The sequence below is a fragment of the Balaenoptera physalus genome, assembly GCF_965194825.1.
Source record: "Balaenoptera physalus genome assembly, chromosome: 14".
Lineage (NCBI taxonomy): Eukaryota > Metazoa > Chordata > Mammalia > Artiodactyla > Balaenopteridae > Balaenoptera > Balaenoptera physalus.
This window is the reverse complement of record NC_138893.1, coordinates 12216965-12235142: the sequence shown is the minus strand read 5'-3', so window position 1 is coordinate 12235142 and position 18178 is coordinate 12216965. Positions and strand designations below refer to the sequence as shown.

At 40.5% G+C, this 18178-nt stretch overlaps 1 protein-coding gene across 3 annotated transcripts in view; it reads right to left on the bottom strand.

The window, feature by feature from the left end:
- The window catches only part of PCNX2 (pecanex 2), a 291197-nt gene that overhangs the window by 149225 nt on the left and 123794 nt on the right, over window positions 1-18178 (bottom strand). For all 3 annotated transcript variants that reach the window (XM_082422950.1, XM_082422951.1, XM_082422952.1), the window contains 2 exons: window positions 12016-12108; window positions 11075-11225 (listed from right to left, as the gene is read on the bottom strand). In XM_082422950.1, the coding sequence (XP_082279076.1) occupies window positions 11075-11225; window positions 12016-12108 (244 nt within the window). The remainder of the gene's footprint in view (window positions 1-11074; window positions 11226-12015; window positions 12109-18178) is intronic.

Here is an 18178-nt window from a genome sequence, read left to right as displayed (position 1 = left end):
TTGCTCCAATTCAAATCCTGAATTACGACTGACTTAAGCTTCAAAGACATGAGGCTTCCAGCTTTGTAGGGGCCAGACATGTTTATAAGCATTTCAATAGGGGCTCATCTCGGTTCAGCTGGCCCAGTCACCCTGAGGCAGCTAAGGCAAAGAGACCCTGCAAAATGGAATTACCACGTCCAGGGTGATTGTGCCCTCTTATTATAGGCAACTGCTTTTCCTATGAGCATTTCTTACTCTCATCTTTCTTCCTGGGCAAAATCTCAGGCTGCAAAGTCCTTAGCACAAACATGTACACATGTCATGGTTTATTTACTTAAAAAACAGACTTCACTTCCCAAACCAGTAGCGTGAATTGAGTCATCATTCTTAAATGTAAAGCAAATCACACCACCCCACCACTCAAAGCCGATAATTCTGCTTAAGCTAAATCCAAGGTCCTCACGACCTTCCCATTCCCAAAAAAGCCAATTCATGGTGAGCCTTTGGCTTCTTCTCTCCCACTTTGAAGGCTAACCCCCTCTTTATCTTTCAGGTCTCAATTAGTTGTCACTTACTCAAAGAAGCCTTTCTTTTTCACTCAAATCTAAATAAGGATCCCTTTATAACTCTCTCCTAGCCCCCTATACTTTTCCTTCATTGGACTTCAAACACTTTATAAATATATTAATCTGTGTGATGAATTTTCATCTCTCTATTAAAGCCAGGGGTCCAGGGCTGTCTTTCCCCATTATATTCGGTATTTAGCACTGTACTCTGTCCATAGAAGCCACTCAGTAGATTCACGTGACATCACTGACCATTGGCTGAGTATTCACATAATTAACTAAAGCAGACACCTAATACAACAAAGTTTGAGAAGCTGGGGCTTCCATGGTGGGGTACTGACTGCCTTGTAGGAGTTTGGGATCTCCTCTAGCCAAAGTGCTCTCACCTTCTCAGTTGGTTTGCCCCCTGGGGTGAGGTCATGCTGGCCTTGCTCCCCAGTGCTTCCCTAGCATTCTGCATGGTCCCTGGCATGTGATAGGTTCCATAAATATTTCTGAATAACTTAATAACTATTATCAGGTTCAACATCATGGTAAACCTTTCAGAGAAATACAAGGTGGGAACATTCAGGAATCAGAATATTAAAGTTCATATTTTTCAAGGAATAAAATTTTTTAGTTGTTTCTTTAGTGGTTTTTGACTTTGGGATCATGCTTGAAAAATTCTTTTTCTCTTCCCCTAACCAAGATTATATAACTTGACCTATATTTTCTTTCAGTGTTATTCTGGTTCTTTCTTTCTTCTTTTACCTTTAAAACAATTTAAATCTTTAATCCATCTGGATTTTCATGTGATACAAAGTCTAAGTCAATTTTTTAAAATGTTTAGCTCATTTCTCCAAAACTATCCCACTGATTTTTTTTTAACATCTTTATTGGAGTATAATTTCTTTACAATGTTGTGTTAGTTTCTGCTTTATAACAAAGTGAATCAGCTATACATATACATATATCCCCATATCTCCTCCCTCTTGCGTCTCCCTCCCACCCTCCCTAACCCACCCCTCTAGGTGGTCACAAAGCACCGAGCTGATCTCCCTGTGCTATGTGGCTGCTTCCCACTAGCTATCTATTTTACGTTTGGTAGTATATATAAGTCCATGCCACTCTCTCAACTTCGTCCCAGCTTACCCTTCCCCCCCCTCCCCGTGTCCTCAAGTCCATTCTCTACGTCTGCATCTTTATTCCTGTCCTTCCCCTAGGTTCTTAGGAACCATTTTTTATTTTTTTTTAGATTCCATATATATGTGTTAGCATATGGTATTTGTTTTTCTCTTTCCGACATACTTCACTCTGTATGACAGACTCTACGTCCATCCACCTCACTACAAATAACTCACTTTCGTTTCTTTTTATGGCTGAGTAATATTCCATTGTATATATGTGCCACATCTTCTTTATCCATTCATCTGTCGATGGACACTTAGGTTGTTTCCATGTCCTGGCTATAGTAAATAGAGTGGCAGTGAACATTGTGGTACATGACTCTTTTTGAATTATGGTTTTCTCAGGATACATGCCCACTAGTGGGATTGCTGGGTCATATGGCAGTTCTATTTTTAGTTTTTTAAGGAACCTCCATATTGTTTTCCATAGTGGCTGTACCAATTTACGTTCCCACCAACAGTGCAAGAGGGTTCCCTTTTCTTCACACCCTCTCCAGCATTTATTATTTGTAGATTTTTTGATGATGGCCATTCTCACTGGTGTGAGGTGATACCTCATATCCCACTGATTTTTTTCATTAATTCAGTGGAGAGTAAAAAATGTATTCTTCACATCTCCTCAAAGGGATGGAGAAATTCTTAGGCGACTCAGGCAATAATGTACTCCCTCTTCTTGGTAGAAGGGCCCTCTACTAATATCAAACCATAGTTTTTAAAACTAAAAATGCTAGTGAAATCATTTATCAGTTTTTCACATGAAGATGTTTAGGTCAAAATGTTCACAAGGAAAGGGTTAAGAGAAACTCAGATGTTCTCACCACGGGCACATGAAGGAAGACACTTCTTGTGAGAACAACCATCTTGCCAAGGGCAAGGACTGGGCTCTTACTCATTTTTGCATCCTCAGCACCCAGCACAGAGCCTAGTACACAGCAGGTGCCTGATGAATGACAAATTTACAAAATCAGAATTCCTCCCCCAAGTAAAGTGTGATTTGTATGTTATTTAAATGACAAGATTACTTAAAAACACCATTTCTATTTCTCCACTGGCATCTACGTATATTATCCTATCATAAAGTACCATGAGGGTTAAGCTATTTCAGATAAGATCCCAACAGATGCATGTCAGGGAGACTGAGTCAGGCCTCATCACAGGGGCCTCACCTACTGCACCTGGGAACCGGCATTGTTCCTCCAAACGGCCTTCTTTGTTCAGCCCTTCCCATGCGTGCTGGGCCCACGGAGCCCAAAGCTGCTGTGGTGCCGTCCTGCATACATCATGTCTTGCGTACGAAGACTTCCTGATTTTCAGTGTTAGTTTTTTTCTCCTTCTGCAATTATTTTATTTCTGCATTGTTTTAGATTTATCAGCAGTCTAGGAGAACCCCAGTGGGCAGCTGGTAAACACCCCGTGGCTTGCTGGAGAGAGAGCTGCAGTGTGAGGCTGGCCCCTGACCTTTGAGCCCTGGCCCCAAACCCTTTCCCTCTTAATGCTGCCCGGGGTTGGCCTGTGCTTCTCCAGGCCTCCCTCGGCCCCGCTCCCCTTCAAGCAGAGGACGCTGGATTCTACTTCTCTGTTTTCCCGCTGCCGTGTAAGCCTGGTTTCACTGACAGTCCCCTGCAGCCCCCTGCAGGCTTGTGGAGACTGACACAGAAAGGTAAGTTCCCCACTGGACTAGGAGGAGATGGGCCAGAGGCTGAGAGCAGGAGGGGCAGAGGCTGGCAGGAAGGCAAAGAAAAGGAGAGGAAGAGAAGGCGCATGAAAATAATAGCAACATTGGGAATAAATAAGGCAGCCTGCCAACTGGCAGGCTATTTTCTGACACATCAGCTCTAAGCCACTTCTTTGGCATTTGGAACACTCTCTCCTATAGAAGCATCGTAGCGAATGAGACTGTTACTCAGCTAGCACTGGTGCAGTTCATGCTTCAAACTATTTGAGTCACTTCGAATTAAAGAGGCGTTGGAGGGTTTTCTAGGTCTCTAACTATCTCCTGATGCTGGCATCTTTTTATGTGGGGAGACAAAAGGAGTAACGAATACATCCTTCTTCCCAGAACTATGGCATCTCCTCATCACACACACAAAGACGAGACCTTCCCGAAGACCCCAGCACAGCCATTAGGTTCTGAAATCAGACAATGCCAGTTATGCTGCATTCTTTTCCCTAGTGCTATATACATTTCAAAGGATTTTTACATGTATTATCAGGATGGAGTTCATCTCCATGGAAATTCTGTGAACTAGGTCATTCAGGGAGTACTATCACCTGCCAACAAAAGTTTCAAAACACGTCCATCCGGAGTATAAAGGGCCACCTACTGCCTAGCACAATGGGTGAAACAAGACACAAGGGGAGGTGCAAAATGATTGAATTTCAGCATCCCGGGGAAGAGGGGGAGCAGGACATGCTTCCGGAGTATACTCTGCCTGCCAAGGACTCCGCCAAATGCTCTACATGTATTATCTTGATTCATTTCATTCCGCCAACAAATCTGTGTTGTAGGAACCCCCAGTGATGGATGAATCACAACAGTTAAGCACACCTAGCATGGGACAGAGCCGCTAGCCCTGCGCCTCTTTGGAAACAAAGCTAGCCCTGCTTTGTTCCAGAGCCTGTTCTCTGGGCCACAACACTTGAATTCCCTCCTGAACTTTCCAAAAGCTTCCTGCAGGGGAACATCTGGTCACATATAAAGGACCAGGAGCTGGGGAGACATCAGACTTTTCACCAGCAGTGGTGGGAGCTAGAAGACAATGGGACGTTAGTTTAGAATTCTGAAAGAACTGTTTACACCCTAACAAGATACACACTACAAACTCTCCATTAAGTGCAAAGTAAAACGAAAACACTTTGAGATAGATGAAGTCTCAAAACGTTTCCTTCCCACTCACCCTTTTCCTGGAGTGACTGGAGGATGTGCTTCATTCAAAAAGAGGGAATAAACAAAGAACAATTGGAGCAGGTTCCAGAGGGAGTTGGGGAAGGGATGGAACAAGATATAGTATCTGACAAGTTTGCCTGGGTGGAAAATTGAACTGAGACGTATTTTACATAGTTATTGGAAAGGCTAGCAGATGCAAAAACAGAAATCTGAACAAGAAAGGAAATGCAATCATGGCACACTACTGGACTAGATGTGAACAAAAATTATAGACTTTCTGTATGACATTGTTTCTATATGACATACACATACATGAATAGAAAAAAACTGAGTATGTGTTCAACAAAAGTTATATTGGGAGGAAGGAGAAGGGGAAAATGTAATGTATGAGGGAAGATAAGAGACATAAATCTTTTATTACTCATAACAGGAAGCCAGTAGACATGCAAATTTGAAATATCAAGAAATAGAAGAATATGCACATTATTTAGAAGAATTATGGTAAATACCAAAAGAAATACCTAAAGTAGAAAGTAATTTTTCCTGGAGAGGGGGAATCAGACAGGAAAAAGTTGACCAGGGTCTGCTGCTTTTCATTACAACTTGTTCTATTTGGTTCTTAACACTATGTATTACTTTGATATACATGAAAAACACATTAGAAAAAGCAATATCTGTCAGAACCATGTCTTTCCTATGCAGAAACCAGTCTATCTGCAAATCAACAGGCAAGATTTGCTAAAATGCAAAGTAAATTTCATTTAAGAATTACAAATTCAGGACTCATTTGTGAATTAGTTTTATAATAGTGAATCTGGTTAAATTACAGTTTAAATGAGATTTTTCAGTTGATATGTTCAGTAATTTCTATCATCTTTTATCCATGTATTCTAATGTATCCAAAAATTATAGCTTAAGCTTTTTCAGCAACCATTTTTTGCAGAGAGATGAGGCTCTGTGTATGTATCTTATCATACACATAGACTGGAGTCCTTCAAATAAGCCTTTACCTCCGGGCTTTTCCTGTCTACAGGGAACTCTTTCTTCAGTGAATTTACAAGGCACTAATCATTCATTCATTCAGTCAATCAATATTATTAAACACCTACTATGCAGCAGACACTAATTCAACATTTAGTTATAAAATCTCATTTACTTCCATTTTATGTGCACAACCAACCAGTTGGAAAAGCTTGACCAATGAACATGAAGTTATCTGTAACCTCTGCGTCTGGGCCTTCTACTTCTTTGTATTTGCTGCATGGCTGAGCGCAGTGTTGACCCTTCATCACTCTGTGTGTAGCAATCATGGGTCTTCTTTTCGAGCACAGCCCTAGCTTTGCTCACTAGGTCAGAAACTCTTTGATGACAGAAACCACATCTTAGTCAACCTGTCTCACTGGATCACTGGTTTGGCATCATGTAGGAACTCAATAATTATTTTCTTTCTTTTTTTATATTTTTATTTTATATTGGAGTATAGTTGATTTACAATGCTGTGTTAGTTTCAAGTGTACAGGAAAGTGATTCGGTTATACATGTACATATATCTATTCTTTTTCAGATTCTTTTCCCATGTAGGTTATTACAGAATACTGAGTAGAGTTCCCTGTGCTACATAGTAGATCCTTGTTGGTTACCTATTTTATATGTAGTAGTGTGTATACGTTAATCCCAAACTCCTAATTTATCCCTCCTCCCTACACCTTTCCCCTTTGGTAACCCTAAGTTTGTTTTCTAAGTCTGTGAGTCTGTTTCTATCTTGTAAATAAGTTCATTTGTGTAACTATCTTCTCAATGAATAGTATCTTCACAAGCATTTTCTGAGTGAATAAATAAGTAAACAAGTGAATGCCAATAATGAACTTATTCTATATCTCAATCTCTTTTAACCCCATTAAGACCCACTTCTATGGTAAGAGTATGGCCATCGAATCAGATCATTTCAATTTTTCTTAAATTCTCAAGAGCCAAGAATGATATTACAGAAATTACTTCTTGGGGGACTATGTGAAAATGGGACCCAACTCCATTATTCCCTTTCGAAATAACATAATGCCTTTGGAAAGTTCTTAGAAAAAACAAATTTTCAAACAGACCCAACTTCTTATTCTTTTACAACAGGCACCAATAAATGAAGTCATTTTTCTAGAATCATCATCGTAATTCAGGACAACAGATTTGCTTTATATTCTAAAAACCCAGTGCTCCTTAAACAGTGAGTATCAAAAGTTGCTTCCTTGACTAATATGGTGCCATTTGTAGTGGTGTCTACTCTGCTATTTTCAGCATGATTTGCTTAGATTGGTGGGGAATAGAACAATAAAAAAAGCAACTTCACGCATACCCATTAGTATAACTCTGTTACACCCACATCACCACCATGGTTCATTTGACTGCTGAACTGTACTATGATTCCTACAATTTTATTCTTTTAGCTTAAGTATTGGTGAAACACCTTAGTCTCAAAAGTAAAGAAATGAATTGGCTCAAAAAGATATTTCCATTTACAGTCTTTCGAGTTGCAACACAGTTCCATTTTATCATAGTCTGAATTTTATATCAAAATTAATTTTGTACCTCCAAGTAATTTTACATATCAAGTAAAATTGTATATCAGAGGTATGCAGACAGGAAAGTAACCTGAAAGAAAGTATATGCCCCAAGTTTAAAGTCTGTTCTGGCAAATGTAGGGCTGATGAGATTTCAGTTAAGTACAAGCACTGGGGGTCCAGCGTGAGCAAGCAGATGAATTGCTCAGAGTCACTGTAGAGAATATGCTGGAAAAGGAGGTTCAGGGGAGCAGCTGGGAAGTTACTCTGGTCTAGGTGGTCAGGGATGGACCTCAGGTGGGGGGGGATTGATTTTTGAACAGAGACCTGAAAGATGAGTTGCCTGGCCTGAGTCTAAGGAAACTTAAGAAAAGCATCCCAGGCACAGGCAACAGCAAACAGAAGGTAGCGGGAGAACGTGGTGCGTTTGAGAAACCACAGGAAGGTTCAGAATTTATGGTGGTTGAGTCTGCTTCAAACCAGGGATTAAAGCTTTGTAGCGTTAGCACTGGACTATGGCGCGTTTAACTCTACGGGACCCAGGGTGGTGATGTGGTTCTTTGGGGGAACGATGGCAAGAGCAGTCTGAGGGCCACGTGCAAATTGCACGCGACCTTCCCACCGCGCTGAGAGCAGCGTGAAGGAGCATGCTACCGGAGGGAGTGAGGTCACCCGGGTGCTGGTCACTCATTGGCCACAAACCTAGCGGAACCCTCGTTGACATCCCTTGATGTCTCTGGGCGTCAGTTTCCTCCTACATAAAGTGGTGGGATAGGCTTATATAAACTCTGAGACACAGACACAGCACACATGCCTCATCTTATACACCAATTCCAATTGGTAGCAACTGCCACTGGCCCAGTTTTAGGATTGTCCTCAGTTGGCGATGTCTGCCTCTGGACCAGGGATCACAGCGGTCTCCACAGACCTGCCAGCCCTGCTCTGCTCTTCTTTTCCAAAATATTCCGTGATCATATGAGAAAGAAGGTTTGGCATATTTTCACATTAAAGGTATATGATCAGCTTGAATTTCCTGTGCATGTTTTCTTGCTAGTAGAAGGAAGAAATAGTGAAATACCTAAAAAGGCAGAAAGGTGGGCAGGAAGAGGAGGCAAGGAAACTCAGGCTGTGGATGATACCAAAGGGGTCTTCAACAAGTTCATACTAACACATTTTAAGTATTTGGATTTTCCTTCCAACACACATAATTTTGAAATGCAATCTGTTTTTCATTACGGGCCTAATTTGTCAAATCTATTACCCTTGGCTAGATTTCAGGTAGCTTATAAACAGCTAATGTAGGCAAGTGAGAAACATCCACCACGCCTCTGCTGGAGCCCGTGGTACCAGGGGTGAACGTCTCCCGCCCACCCTACAGGACAGAGGCCCAGAGCTGCCCTCTCACTCACTCCTCCAAGAGGGAAAGTCAACATACAAATACACTCTCCTTTCTTGTTCTTGAATCTTGTACTGAAAGATCATTCAGAATTTAAATATCTAAATGATTCTAATTTAGACTGGGTTCTGTTAGATTCAGGGAAAAAAAACAATCGCGCTCACATACACACACAAATCCCAAGTTTCCAACTGCCCACTCTTATCTTTCAGTGTTGAACTCCACACTCTGAACTGCCACCATAAGGAGAGAGCACGCCTGAGCTGTCTTATTTTCCTTTCTCTTAATTTGACAACTTCTCTGTCCTCACCCCAAGGCACTTAAATATCTAGGCACAGATACAGATGCTATAGATACAGATATGCCGTTTCCTGAGTCAAAGCATCTTACCTCAAATCCCCATCAACTGCTTACCAATGATGCCAAAACAATACTCCACTAACTTCACTGCAACTTAGTCTTTCTAAATGTTAAGACAACGAAAGGGAAAAATGACCCCAACATTGCAGAAGTTCTACAGAAACTGGTCTTTTCTTCAGGTTGCTCTACTGACCCACAAGAATGGACCTTTCCCTTTAAGTGGGCTGAAAAATGAACTGACTAATATCAACTGCGCCTGCTCTGAGTCTATCTTCCTTCCGTTTTTATAATACTGATAATAATTTGCATTTACGTGGCACCCAACATTGAACACAGCATTTAAAAACCATATTATGCAGCTTGATCTTTGGTGAGCCCCTGGTGTTGTAGGTGGGAAAAGCAAGCCTCTGAGGGTAGAGCGAACTCAGCTGCCCTCTGCCGCCTTCTAAACCCTATGCTGGCAGCAGGTCCATCAGGCCATGTCTGTCCTCTAAGCAAAACCCCGCTTTACTGATTTGGCTGTTTCAAATTAAGGCAGCTCCTGGTAGCCACCCAGACATGTTCCTTGAAGAAGCCCTCTCTATTCCTGACAGCATCATAAGTGATTCTTTTGCTTCTTTGTTTTGTCTTGTTTTTAATTAATTCCCCTCTGCCCTTTTACTTTGGTCACACTAGTCCACTGAAGTTACTGATGACAAACCTGGTGGAGCCCAGGACATTCCTGTGAGTCAGCAAACCGTGGTGCTACTCACATCCCCTCATTCCTGGACGTAGAGATGACACCTCGTTTAACATGAGCTAGTTACCAACTATAGCCATCAACTGTGATCGATACGCCTGAAAACGGGGATCAATCAATCCTTCTGCCATCTGTTCAATCACAGAGGCTGGGGAGACCTAGCAAGAGAAACTCCTGAGTTTTTTTATTTAGAAGCTCAAACACTGTTGGGGTTACCAGGCTACTACTTGACAGTGGCCTGACTCAGAGCAGGGAACTGCTAGGTCAGTCAAGTACAGGTCTGTGTGTGGGTCTAGTTCTAGGTGAGCAAAGCAAGTTCAACAAAATTCAAGGGTTCAGGGAGCAAAATTCAAAGGTCAGCCCCTGCTACATCCCTGCCCTGGTTTTGTGGAGAATGAAAGGGCGGTCAAGTGATGCTATTCTTGGTCCCCAGTCAGCTGAAGCTGGAACAGCATAAACTTCAGGTCTTGAAATGGAGCAGGACCCTATGGTCTTTCCCCCAGCCCATGTCCCCTGCCTGCCTTCTGCCTGTGGAAAAACTTCAGCCAACGAATAAGTTTAATCAGAGAAGTGAGAAAATGCAGAAGCAAAGGAAAACAAGACTAAGTAATAAGAGTTTAGTCATTAAGCAAAGTTAAGGACCTTTAGTCCCTCCTCAAGGGCTAAAGATCATACTCTGAGCCGTGTCCTGTGAGCTGTCTTGTAGACACTGAAACCCTCGCCAGGTGGAAGAAGTGAACTACAAGATGCCATGACATAAGCTGCCACAATTCCGAGAACTGGCCTCAAAGAGATAGAAACAAACCGACCCCGGAACTGAAGACTAACTGTACCTAAAACGATCAAGACGACGCTGGTCAGACCACTGATGACCAATTTCAAGACGACGGTCAGAGCTGACTGTGCTGTTTCTGCACGTAGCCCCTCCCTCCATCTATAGAAGCTCCTGCCCCCTGGTGGTCAGTGCAGGGGAGCTGGCCTTTGGACGGGCAATCACCCCCCAATCCACCCCCACCCCCGGCTGCCGGCATCCAAAATAAAGCAAACTTTCCTTTCCACCAACCTTGTCTCTTTATTGGCTTTTGAGCAGCCAGCAGCCAGACCAGCCAGACCCCACCTTCGGTTACAGTCTGAGTGACATAAATTAATTTTTCCTCAATAAAAATCATCAATCATTTTTCGAAAATATACTTCTAATTCACCCCGCTTCCACTTTCTTGTTCTGGGAACAATACTGTACACTCCAAGGTACACACACTCTCCTTTTTTTATTGTGGTGAAACATACATAATGTAACATGTGCCGTTGTCACCACGTTTCAGGGTACAGTTCCGTGGCATGAAGTGCGTTCACACCGCTGTGCACGCCCTCCCTGTAAAGGATGCCACCCGCTACATCACATTTTTATGAGGGATATTTTACTAACCTCTCACTTCCTGTTGCTGATACTCTTTGTTTTTAAGGACGGGGTGTGAAATCCACATCCACGGGTGGTGCTTGCGGAGCTGGGGGAGCAGGTAGTGGGTGACAAACCCCACAGCGCCAGCCAGGGCAAACAGCACGATGCTGAGAAACGGCTGCGACAGAAGAGGGGGAGAGTCAGTGCGTAGCCTGAAGGATGGGGAGGGATGCCCGCAAAGAACACGGAAGACTGTTCTCCCTCCCTGCTCCTCCTAACGCATACACAGCCAAACTGGGTTCTTGCTTCAGGCCTCTGAAAATTTCTCCCATATCGCGTGAAGTTGATCTCTGTGTTGAGAACCACCGAGACAGAGTGGAGAAGAGGCTGAGACGTTCTGCCCGTTAGAAAACGTTTTCTTGTTTTTTGTTATTTTTTTTTTTAAAGAAGGGATGGAGAATAACAGATTTAGCTAACAGACTTTTCCTCATTGAAAGGAAGGTGAGACAGCAACTGTCTGCAAGCACCTTCAGCCAGAAGTCCCAGCTGGAGCGCTCTAATTTTGTTTTTCCAACTGCAAATTATGTTCCAATGATCTTTTTGGCTCTGTGACCTCCGTCTCACTCCTGACTCGGTAAGTCCTCCCTTCTCTGCCCGTAGTAGCGAGTCATGAGCCTGTCTTATTACCGCTGACTGTCTTCACGGTGGATTTCACGAAATGCGCAAACAAAACAACTCCCCAGGTGGGGAAACAGAAAGGGTACGAATGCACTCTGTGATGTGGATCAAATCTCCTCTTGGACGTAACTCGTAACACATCTGGATATATTCCTTCAAGCCCTCAACTGGCCTTTTCTGTACTTCGCCTGGCTCCACCATCCCGTCAGTAGTCTGGAGCTGCACAGTGGGCTTTGTTTATTACAGAGAATAAGGAGGGGGTAAGAGTGCAGAGCCAAATGGGTACATACCCGCAAGGACAGGAACACAGTGCTGGCACTGACCGCAAAGGACAGAATGGCAGCCACCGAGCAGATGATGAGATCCGATTTTAAGATATCCTTCTGTAAACAGAAAACAAGGGTATAGTTTGCTCTTCTGTGTTTCTCTCAGCTATTCTGGGTGACCAGGGGGACAGGATCTTGACCCTGGATAAACTACACCTGCAGCCCATCACTTACCTGATCAATTCCCAATGGCACACACCGGATGGACGATTTGCCACCTCCTGTTTGGGGAATATCAGGGAAACTAAGGCAGAGGGTGAGGAAGAGGAAATGCGACTGCAATGCCTCCATCGGCTACCCAGGGAGAGAAGAGAGGTTTCTACCCGTGGAAGAGGCGTAAGTTTCTTCTCTACGAGCAGATCAGATGCAACATGCCCAGGTGTGATAAAGGAGGGTATAGTGCAAATAATCTCTACTTGGCTTTGGCACGGCTTATATTTCAACACGCGCACAGCCTGGGTATGCCGAACAGAGGTCTCTTACACGTTTACCTATTTCTTCGGCCCAGCATAGATTTTACATTTTAATTCACCAGTCAAATTGGGTAAAGGCCATTTCCAAATAATTTAAGTATATTTATATTATGTACACATATACAGAAAATGAAATGTCAGTAACTTGCTAATAATTTTCCATCATGCAAAATCATGGTGTGAGCAGACACTAGGGAAACAAAGCAAAGTTAGACCAAAGAATGTTATTAATACTGCAGATATATGAAGAAAGGCATGTTAGCTCAAACAGGGTACAATATTGCTGACTGACAGAGCTAAAAGGAACATTAAGGGATCATCAAATTTTTCCTCTCTTCAGAGGCCAATTAGCTGCAGTACACAATTATTGAACATTTTAAGGTATCACACACTGTTATTTGAAAACTCCGAAATCATTAAATATACCAATGTATCGTATTGAAAAGGAATTATGCCTCTTAAATAACTGTTTGGAATGTTATCTACCAGAAAATCATACAGAATATACAACTCTGTTTCCCTTCATCCTCCCTTTTTTTCTTTTCGTACAAACCGTATATCCGTTTACCTACATTTCCTCCCGTACCTTTTTCTTTTCTTGTCTTTCTAAAATTAAAATGTGGAGTTCCTTGCAAGTCATACTGCTGGCTTTCTGACTGAATTGATATCCAAAGTGATGGAAAGAAATCAGGAGGGCAGCTTAAATGGAATAAAAACAACCTGAACCATGTGATGAAAAATCAACATGGCTTGGTTGGGATAATCAATAATACAGTCAAGAGATACATTCTCAACATCAATTACCAATTAGCTGCTAAAGTTGTCTTGAATTTCCAATCTCAAAAGTTTACAATTCACATACAAGTATTGCATAGATGAGGAATCGTAGTGATAAACCAAATTCTAGATTTATTCTTAGTAATGGTGATCTGATTTTTGAGCAGGGAAAATCATTGGTTTTTAATTCTGAATCTATAAAATTTTTGTGATCAGAAGTGTTCTTGAAAATTTACTACTAGTAAATGGCAATAATTTGTTATCTCCTTTCATCCCAAATGCTTACAAAAGGCCAAACCTTTCCGGAGGAAAGTTCTGTAATTCACTGCATCTTTAGGCTGTGGAGATATGTTAATTTTTATTTCCTATTTTTCACTGACATGGTTTATGTCACTTAAAAATTCCTGAATGCTTATCCAAAAGGAAGATACATATTTTCCCAAATATTCTAATTTAAAATTGTGTCATCTTTAATTGACCACTCATCCCTGTTTAAAGGCAAAACAGTGGGCCACCAGGGCAAGTGTTGGGGGGAGAAGGGTTGCATTTGCACGTTTCTTAAAGCAATAGGGAGAATGACCTCAGATTATTTTTAATTTTTTTTCCAAAGTTGGACGATATACAGGAAGTTCACTGATTCTTGTCAGTGTCATCAGTACCCCTTGTAAATACAAACCTTTATACAGCCTCTATTTATTAATCTTTCTGTCCATTTCTTTTCTTTGTTGTAATTTTTAAATAGCTCTATTGAGATATAATTGATATACAAAAACCCTGTGTGTGTGTGTGTGTGTGTGTGTGTGTGCGTGCGTGCATATACAGAGAGATATGGTGTACAATTTGATGACTTCTGACCTATGTATATCCCCATGAAACCATCACCATAATTAAGATAATTAGCATATTCATCACACACACCCCAAATTTCCTCTCCTGACCTTTTCTAATCTATCTCTCTCTTCTCTCCTCACCTATCCTCAGATAAACACTGCCCTGCTCCATCACTATAATTTGTTTTCATTTCCTAGAATGTTATATAAATAGAACTGTAGACAATGCATTCTTTCCTGGTCTGGCTTCTCTCACTAGTATAATTATTCCGAGATTAATCCACGTGTTGTCTGTATCAATAGTCCATTCCTTTTCGGTGCTGTATAATATTCCTCTGTATGGATGTACCCCACACTGTGTTAAACCATTCACTCACGGATAGACATCTGAGTTGTTCCCAGTTTGGGGCTATTATAAATAAAACTTCTATGAATATTCACAGACCTGTTTCTGGACACATGCTTTTGTTTCTCTTGTGTATATACCTAATAGTAGAATGTTCGGATCATATGGTAGGTTTAGGCTTAACATTTTAAGAAACTGCTACATGATTTTCCAAAGTTGTCGTAACCATTTTACATTCTCACTGGCAGTCTGGAGGGTTCCAATTGCTTTGTATCCTTGACAAGGATACCCACTTGGTGTAGTCAGCATTTTTTATTTTAGCCATTCCAGTGGTTGTGTGGTACAGTGGTTCTCAACCACTGTCTTCTCAACAATTGTCTCAACTGGGGACAATCTGACCTCCCAAGGGACATTTGGAAAGTCTGGAGACATTTTTGTTACATTTTGGGTAGAGGAAGAGTGTTACCGGCACCTGGTGGGTAGAGGCCCAGGATGCAGCTAAACATCCTACAACGTTCAGGATAATCCCTGACAACAGAGAATTATCAGGCTCAGTGTCAGTAGTGTGAGGTCAAGAAAGCTTGATATAATGGTATCTAATTATGGTTTTAATTTGCATTTCCCAATGGCTAACAATGTCGAGCATTTTTCATGTACTTAATTTTTTAAATGCCATTTACAATACATCAAAAATAGGAAATAGTTAGGGATAAATATGACAAAAAATATGCAAGACCTGTACACTGAAAGCTATGAAACATTGCTGAGAGAAACTAAAGAAATAAATGGAGAGATACACCATGTTCTTGGATTTGAAGATTCAATATTGTTAAGGAATCAATTCTTACCAAATTGATTTACAGAGTCAATGTAATCCTAATCAAAATTCTAACAGGATTTTTCGTACAAATTGGCAAGCTAATTCAAAAATTTATTTGGAAATGCAATGGACCTAGACCAAGTAAGACAACTTTGAAAAAGAAGAACAAAGTTGGAGGACATTCAATATCTGGTTTCAGAACTTGTATGTGCAAAACTACAGTAATCAGGTATTGATGGTATTGGCACAAAATATACATCAAGGTTAACTGAACAGAATAAAGCGTCCATAAATAAACCAACATGTAAATAGCCAATTGATTTTAAACAAAGAGGTCGGGACTTCCCTGGTGGCACAGTGGTTAAGAATCCGCCTGCCAATGCATGGGACACGGGTTCAATCCCCGGTCCAGGAAGATCCCACATGCCACGGAGCAACTAAGCCTGTGCACCACAACTACTGAGCATGCACTCTAGAGCCCAAGAGCCACAACTACTGAGCCCGCGAGCCACAAGTACTGAAGCCCACATGCCCTAGAGTCCATGCTCCACCACAAGAGAAGCCACCGCAATGAGAAGCCCGCGCACTGCAACGAAGAGTAGTCCCCACTCGCCACAACTAGAGAAAGCCCGCGCAGCAACGAAGACCCAACGCAGCCAAAGATAAATAAATACAATTAATTATTTTAAAAAAATACAAAGAGGTCAAGGTAAAATGGCACCTTTCCCCAAAATAAGGTAGAGGACAAATTTTTTTAACGAATGGTTCTGGAGCAGTTGAATAGCCATCTACAAAAACAAAACAACAAAAAACTCCTTTACACTTACCTCATATCACGTACAAAAATTAACTCAACCTGCCTCATAAATCTACACTATCGAATTTTTCAAAGAAAACATAAGAGGAAATCTTAGTGACCTTGGGTTTGGCAAAGCTTTCTTAAATAGGACACTAAAAGCTGGAATTATAAAAGAAAAAAAAGTCATAAATTGAATTTTATGAAAATTTAAAACATTTGTTCTTCAAAAGACTTTGTTATAGAATGAAAAGGCAAGGCAAAGCTTGGGAAAAAAAACATTTGCAAAACATACATCCAACAAAAGACTTTTATCTATAATATATAAAGAACTTTACTAATCAATAAGAAGTCCAACAACTCTTCCCTACCCCATTCCTAGCTGCACGTGGGCAAAAGTTTTGAACAGACTCACCAAAGGAGATGGCAGATGGTAATTACTGAGCTTTTTCCTCGTGGTGCCAATGAATAAAAATATAGATGACTCTCTTAATATTGGTGAAAGTAACATCAGCAAAATAAAAAGGAAATGACTCCCTCTTTTCCTACAGCCACCAAAGAGCAGATAGATATTATTTTGCTCCAAAAATTGTATTCTTGAAAATATTTTTTAAAAGGAACCTTGAAAGACACCTGGACCTCAGAGATTGTTGCTGTGTTTTCTGGGCCAGTATTTTTGCCTGTGTATGCTGAATCATAGTTCTAGCTGTAAACACAAAAGTATATGGTTTTTCTATGAATGTTTCACAAAGGTCTAATCTTAGTGTACATATAATTTTCTACCTTTTTCAACAGTAGTTTCTTTTGTAACCATTATAAATATTATTGTATAGACTTACTAATAGTATCTTACTGGCTAAATAATTTTCCATCTTGTGATGCCATACACATATATACCCATACATACACAAAACAGTGTCATAGTGGACACTCAAAGTATTAATTTAGTGAATGAAACTGAATGCAAACTTTTCCTAACTGCTAGATATTAGGTTGCCTTCCATTTTTTACCCTAATGAAGTATGCTGCAATCATTATCTTTTTGCACCTAATTCTTTTTTCATATTTTGAACTAATTCTCTAGAAAAACTATGACAGAGATTTACTATATCACAGGTTATGAATATTTCACAATTCTTGATTAAATTATGCCTTACCAGATGACTGTAATAATTTACACAAATACAATGTCTAAGAGATCTCATCTTGTCACAATTGGCAATATCATTAATTTATCCTGTGCTAAGTGAGTGGAACAAAAAATGCCATCTTATTTTAACTTGCATTTCTTTATAAGAAGTGTAAATATACTTCATACATTTACCTACTAAATATTGTTCCTAAATGAAATGTATATATTAATATCATTTGCTTATAGAGTTTAAAAAATCAAATTGTAAAAGTAGTTGGTACAAGAAAGATACTTAACTTTTATCAAATTTGTAACAAATATTTTTACCAAATTATTTGCATTTTATTGCTTTTACATATAGAAATTTAAAATTTTTATGCACTCAAATCTGTGTGTATGTGTGCACGCACGCACGTGTGTGTTATTTTTATCTTATAGATTCCATGGTCTGGGAAATCATTTGCTTTCTTGAATTTGAATGTTTGAATTTATTTCATGCTCTTTATTGAAAATTTCTTTTACATTTTTAAAAATGCGAGCCATGCATACAGAAAAATGTATAAAATAAATATGTACAATTTAAGAATAATTGTAAAGTGAATGCCTCAGTGACCACCTCCTGGTTGAAGGAAATCTAGCATTCCCAGCCCCCAAAAAGCCCCTTGTATGTGGTTCCCTGATCATAAATCCTTCTTTCCCCTCTTGGGGTTCCCTATCAACTATCCTGATTGATGAAAATCATTTTCTTGCTTTAAAAAAAAGAATGTTTGCTACTTATGTATGCAATTGTAAGCAGCTTAGTTTGCCTACTTCTTCCGAACAGATGGCACCATACTGTACGTATCTGTTTGCATCTTGCTTCCTTTGCTCAACATTGTGTGGTTAAAATTCACCATATATAGCTCTAGTAAGGTCTTTTCCTTTGCTGTAGAGGACATTCTACTGTGGGTGGA